The sequence below is a fragment of the Microcebus murinus genome, chromosome 7 (genome assembly GCF_040939455.1).
Source record: "Microcebus murinus isolate Inina chromosome 7, M.murinus_Inina_mat1.0, whole genome shotgun sequence".
Classification (NCBI taxonomy): Eukaryota; Metazoa; Chordata; class Mammalia; order Primates; family Cheirogaleidae; genus Microcebus; species Microcebus murinus.
This window is the reverse complement of record NC_134110.1, coordinates 25,386,546-25,392,545: the sequence shown is the minus strand read 5'-3', so window position 1 is coordinate 25,392,545 and position 6,000 is coordinate 25,386,546. Positions and strand designations below refer to the sequence as shown.

The 6,000-nt window shown below is 49.9% G+C and overlaps 1 protein-coding gene and 1 long non-coding RNA gene across 4 annotated transcripts in view; one reads left to right on the top strand and one right to left on the bottom strand.

Moving 5' to 3' along the window:
• Window positions 1-610: 610 nt before the first annotated feature.
• LOC105868856 (uncharacterized) lies at window positions 611-3,369 on the bottom strand. The gene is made up of 4 exons (XR_012920129.1): window positions 2,915-3,369; window positions 2,349-2,554; window positions 1,857-1,918; window positions 611-840 (listed from the first exon to the last, which is right to left on the bottom strand). It is a non-coding gene; the product is annotated as an uncharacterized LOC105868856 (long non-coding RNA).
• The window catches only part of SPATC1 (spermatogenesis and centriole associated 1), a 33,321-nt gene continuing 28,547 nt past the window's right edge, over window positions 1,227-6,000 (top strand). For 2 of the 3 annotated variants that reach the window (XM_012760085.3, XM_012760084.3), the window contains exon 1: window positions 1,925-2,545. In XM_012760085.3, coding sequence (XP_012615539.1) covers window positions 2,335-2,545 — 211 coding nt within the window. In that variant the 5' untranslated portion in view covers window positions 1,925-2,334. Of the gene's footprint in view, window positions 1,395-1,924; window positions 2,546-6,000 lie in introns of those variants that run through there. The other variant, XM_012760086.3, reaches the window with a different exon arrangement.

Below are 6,000 nucleotides of genomic sequence, written 5' to 3'. Positions count from 1 at the left end.
AGCTCTGCCCACTCTCTCCAGGGCACTCCCTGCAAACCAGCCACCCTCATCACTTGTTTGGTTGACTGCAGTTACTTCTTCACTATGCACCACTCAGCAGCTCTTTCCCCTCCAATCTGTTCCCACACCCTCTTCCTTAAAGCCCTTGGAGGGCTTCCCAAGGCCTTAGGTGAAGATAAACATCAGTCCCATAGCCATAAGCTCTGTCCTGTCCCGGTCTCTTGATCCATCCCCAGCACATATGTCCACTTCCTTCATACTCTGTTCTATCACTCTTTCCCTTCCTTTAGGGAGCACAGTCCCTAATGACTTCCAAGCTCTTCCCACCCCTGATACTCCTCCCTTTGATCAGCACTTCCTCAGAGAAAGCTGCCCTGACTGGATCCGCCCTCTCCCAGCACCAGTGCCTTCCCCAGCTGGTGCTCATCACAGGGGATAGTTCAACGCATGCACGACTGCTCCCCACTAGACCATAAGGCTGTTAAGGCAGGGACAATGCCTGTTATGACTAGCACTGAACCCCCGATTCCTAACACAATGCCTGCCACACAACTGGTGCTCAAAATATTTTTTTTGGAGGAAAGAACATTGGTACAAAAGGAAATAGAGATGGTGTATCAGTCAGAGTTCTTTTATATTAAGAGGTTTACTTTAAGGAATTGGTTCATACAATTGTGGGGACGGACGAGTCCGAAATATGTAGGGCAGGCTGGAAACTCAGGCAGGATTTCTATGTTACAGTCTTGAGGCAGAGTTCCTTCTTCCCCAGAAAAACTCAGGTTTTTTTGCTCTTAAGTTCTTCCATTGAATGGATGAGGCCCACGTGTTATTGAAGGTAATCTACTTAAAGTCAACATTTTGTAGATGTTAGTCACTTGTACAAAATCTCTTCACAGCAACATCTAGACTATATTTTGATCAAACACTTGGACATCATAACCTAGTGAAATTGACACATAAAATGTAATCATCACAGACAGCATCAACCCCAGGAGAGGCTAACAGTGGGACAATACCATGATAAGCTTATTTTTACTTGTTGCAGGAAAGCCCAGCAGAGACACTCTATAGAGAGGTGACTGAAGAAACCTCAGTTCTGCTCCCTGGGGGCTCTGGTCTGTGGGGCCAGAGTGACTCAGCCAGAATTATAGTCTGGGGTGTCAGAGGAGGGGTGGGGGCAGGCCCCCCATTGTGAGGTCCAGGTAGAATGTTCAACTCACACTGATCGCAGCTGATCTTCTGCCCCTTCCTCATCCCCACCCTCTACCAGGAGTCTGCCCTCTGTCCTGGACCTGGACTTCACCATCCTCTCCCTGTCCTGTGAAGAGGTTTGAGAGCAGATGCCCACAGAGCCAGTGGAGGTCATGAGGAAAAGCCCTCTCTCAATATCCAAGGTCAGGTCCATGGAGTTCTCTGTAGATAGCTCTAAGATAAGGGAATACCATGAGGATTCAAAGTCCTAAGTTCTTGAAACCAGATGAGGAATGTGGTCTTGGGTTCCTGAAGGACTAAAGTCAGGAAAATTCAAGGAGCTGGGGAATAGAGATCCAGGTGCAGAGGAGGCACCACTGGGGGATTTGGAATCGGGAAACCTGAGTTTCCACCAAAAATGGAAACTCCAAGTTTCAGGGAGCCAGGTGCTTAGAGGAAGAAGCTCCTGGGCCAGCAGTGAGAGATAGCCTCTGAGCACCTGGGGTCAGAAGAAATCATGGGCCAGTGTCCAGGCATCCAAGACAGAGCATCCCCAGATCCTGACAGGCTAAATCCGGGCATGTCTAAGATCGCATGAAGGGGCACCCTGGCCAGGAAGGCAGGATGGTGAGTTTTCATTTAACAAATATTCACTGGTTACCTACCTGTGCCAAGCCCTTTGCTGGATGCTGGGGATTTCAGAAGACTGGCACAATCTCTGCCCTCCCTGTAAAGTGAGTGGACAGTGTTAAGGAGCAAACTGCATGGAACTAGGGAAAGTACTAAGACACAGGACACATCTGCTGGGAAAGCCCAGCAAGCAGCAATTCACTTGCAGTGGGCAAGCAGAGGCTTCACAGAGGAGGCACCTTGAGAGTGAAGTTGGCCAGACAGATAAGGGGTCAGGACATTTCAGGCTGAGACAAGGCCTGTGCACAGACCAGGAGGCACGGAGAGCTGAGCCTGTTAGAGCAGAGAGGGCAAAGAGGAGGGCCCAGCCTCTGACCTCACAATACCCAGGGCCCACTGGGCCAGCCTTGCAGGCTCTGTGCCCTCCTTCAGCCCGGGCAAGGCCCGGGGCCCTGGGCAGCCTCCCGGTGCAGTGCCCTCCCGTGGGCCGCACCCTTCCCGCTGCCCCGGGGTATGTCTCTACTCACCAATTATGAGGGGCTTCGGCATCAGATAGAGAGACTGGTGCGGGAAAATGAGGAACTAAAGAAGTTGGTGCGGCTCATTCGGGAGAATCACGAGCTCAAGACTGCGATCAAGAATCAGGCATGCAGCCTCGGCATCAGTGGGTTCACCAGCGGGCTTGGCGAGGTGGCAACAGGCCCTCCTTCACTCCAGAACAACTGTAAGAGGCCTGGGTCCAAGGAGAATGGGGAGGGAAGGGTGAGGCTGCACCACAGGGGAGAGACTCTGCATGCTGGGGTCTCAGTAAGTCATACAGAGAGTGCATAGATAGTAACAAACTTGGGGGACACTGGCCCTACCAGATGAGAGTAGTGTGAGAACACAGAACCATCAGGAGAAAAAGGCAAAACTATCCCCCAATCCCATTCACCAGATGGCAGAGGCCCCTGCCCACACTCCTTCCCTCAACTCAATTTCCAAGCAGCTCCAAAGACAGAATTTCCCAGCTCTGGAATCCAAATGTGCTGTCCTACTGGGTCCAGTATGTCACTAACCCTCAGCCTCTCCACCCCTGACCCCTATCCCTTACCATTAGCACCCCATCTTTCTCCACCCTTACTCTCCAGTTAGAGATGGCCAGTAGGCAATTGACAACCCAAGACTAGAAGCTGAAAAGAGAAACCAGGACTGAAGTTTGAGGTTTGGGAGTTTGTTAACATGTGTCAGAAGCGCTGGGGCTAGAGAAGATTTACAGAATAGAGTGAGACAGAAGAATGGGCAAAGAAATTGCAGGTGTTTGCAGAAAAAGGGTTGAAATGATGATCCTTGGGTTAGGCCTGGAGGGTAGAAACTGAGGCTAGGAGGGTACTCAGAGGCTGGGAGACCAGAGGCTGTACAGCTGAGTATGGAGACAGGAACAAGGGAGGTTCTGGAAGAATGGAAAGCTGTAGGCAGAGAGTGGTCAGCATTGAAGATATCAGAGGGAGAAATTCTGGTGGCAGAAAGGCCCCAGGGTGTGGCCACAGGAGTCTGTGGCTGACATGGTGTATTGGTGAAGGTTACCAAGAACAAAAGCAGGTGACGAAACGCCAGTGGTTGTGACATCCACTTCCCTCCTACAATGTCCTTCCTGTCCTGGAGAAGGCTATGTTCTCTCCTGTCCAAGGTGAACTTCTCCATGTGTGCTCAGAACCCCCCACCCCCTGCAGCAACCTGCTCCCTGTCACAGGCCTTGCGCCTTGCCCTCCCTGCCTGGCCCTCTCCTCTGTTCACCATCAGTCATGAAACCTTCCTCCTTCCCTGAGAGGATGACTCTGCTCTTTCTGCTCTCTGCCTATTTAAGCCTCAACAGCTTGGCAATTGACCCCAATGCTGCTGTTCTAGATAGGTCACAGGTGGCCTCCCAAGTGCTGCATCCTTCTCCACCTCTGTATGGCATCTAAGACTGATAACTCTCCTCCATGCCCCTCTTTCTGAGTTCCAGCCGGTCACCCACCCCTCTGGCTCATCTTAATCACTGCTGCTCCCAGCCTCAGGGTTCAGGTTCTGCCTCTCCACCTTCAGCCAGCCCACCCACTGTGTGGCTTCAAAACTCTACTAGAGGTGAAGATCCCCTCAGAAGATCCTGCAGGCCCAAGAAGTCATTGGAACTTAGCTCACTTCAAACTAGACATGTTGCTAAGAACTTGGGCCTTTGCTGTAGGATGCTAAAGCCCCTCAGGCCTGTGTGTGTGCTCACTCCCCTGCCATTTTACTTCCCTGCTTCCTACCCACTGGCTTCCCTGCCATCCAACCTGAAAGTGGCGTGGGGCTGGCCTTCCATTCCCCCTTATTGATCACAAGCATGCAGGCCTCCCTGGTTTTAAATGTTATACCTCTAGTGACATGGAGACAACAGACAGGGTGACAAAAATAATACATATTGGGGAGATATAACATTTAAGAAATCACACAGTTATGCTAGACTCTGGTTTCCTACTCCTAGGCTAACCAAGCAAGCCTTATCTAGGTTTGATTCTTAAGGGAATCCTTGGACCACTTCAGATCTTCCAACTCCCAAAGGGTCAAGTCTTAGGAAAGGCTTTCTGGAGGAGGTAAACCCAGCCAGCTGGTTGTGATGGGGTAAGGAGTACGCCGGGAGAAGGAACAACTTGTATGAAGCTCTGGCCTTGGGGACCACAGGAATGAGAAACAGATCAGTGACGTTAAAGCCCAGATTCTATGTGTATGTGTGGTGTGGTATGTGGGAGTATGTGGTGTATATAGAGTATGGGGATATGTATGTGTGAGCATGTGTATGAATGTGGTGTGAGAGTATGTGTGTTACATAAGTGGGTAGTGTGATGTGTATATGTGGATTGTGTGGTGTGGGTGTGTGAATGATTCGGATGTGTAGTGTATGTGCATATGAGTGTGTATGGCTGTGTGTGAGTGAGCTGTGTGTGGAGCGGGTGCATGGAGAATGTACATGAGTGTGTATGAGAGTGTGTGCTATGTGTGCTTTTTTTTTTTTTTTTTTGAGACAGAGTCTCACTTTGTTGCCCAGGCTAGAGTGAGTGCCGTGGCGTCAGCCTGGCTCACAGCAACCTCAATCTCCGGGGCTCAGCGATCCTCCTGCCTCAGCCTCCCAAGTAGCTGGGACTACAGGCATGCGCCACCATGCTCGGCTAATTTTTTGTATATATATTTTTAGTTGGTCAATTAATTTATTTCTATTTTTGGTAGAGACGGGGTCTCGCTCAGGCTGGTTTCGAACTCCTGACCTTGAGCAATCCGCCCACCTCGGCCTCCCAAAGTGCTAGGATTACAGGCGTGAGCCACCACGCCCGGCCAGCTATGTGTGCTTCGAGATAGTATGTGGTGTATGAGTAAATGTGTGCATATGACTATGTTTTTGTGTGTGATAATGTATGAATGTTTTTAAGTGTGTGTATGGTATGTATGAATGTGTATGTTTTATGGGTGTTTGAGTGTTTATGATGTATGTCTGATATTGGGAATGTGAGTGTGTTGTTTATGTGAGTGTATGTGGTGTGTGTGTGGAGTGTTTGCATGTATTGAGGGCCAGTAAGAGGTGAACGATGCAGCTAGGGGTCAGCAGGGGTCAGATCACCATGGACTGCAAATGACACAGCAAGGAGCTTGGACTTGTGGTTTCTAACAGGAAGTAATCATATTTTCACTTCAGAAACATCATTCCAGCTACTGTAGGGGAAATGGAGTAGAGGGAGATAAGACTGAGGCAGGGAGATGGGTTACACTGAGGCTGTTGAAGTAATCCAGGTGGGAGATGATGGCATGAACTACAGGTGGAGAGAAATCCATTCCAGTTATTTGTTAAGAAAATGGAAACCCTAACTGTTTGGTTGTAAGGGATGACAAAGAGAACATCCAGAGTGTGTCTGCTGTCCCAGCTGGGGTGACTAGGAGATTTCTCAACTTGCCATTCCCAGGCCCAGACAAGGTGGATCCATGTAGTTGCCTCCGAGGATCATTCTTTGGCCATTTCCTCACCCTGCTTGTTCCCCCTGCCCACCCAATCCTTGTGACTGCCCTTCTTCATAGAGTCAGGCTCTTATTCTAGATGTGGGTATTAGTGGGAAGTACTTGGGAGATATGAGCAAAGCTTGGACTTGTGGGCTAAGGATGCTCATAAGTGTGTGCACCAGGCCCCTT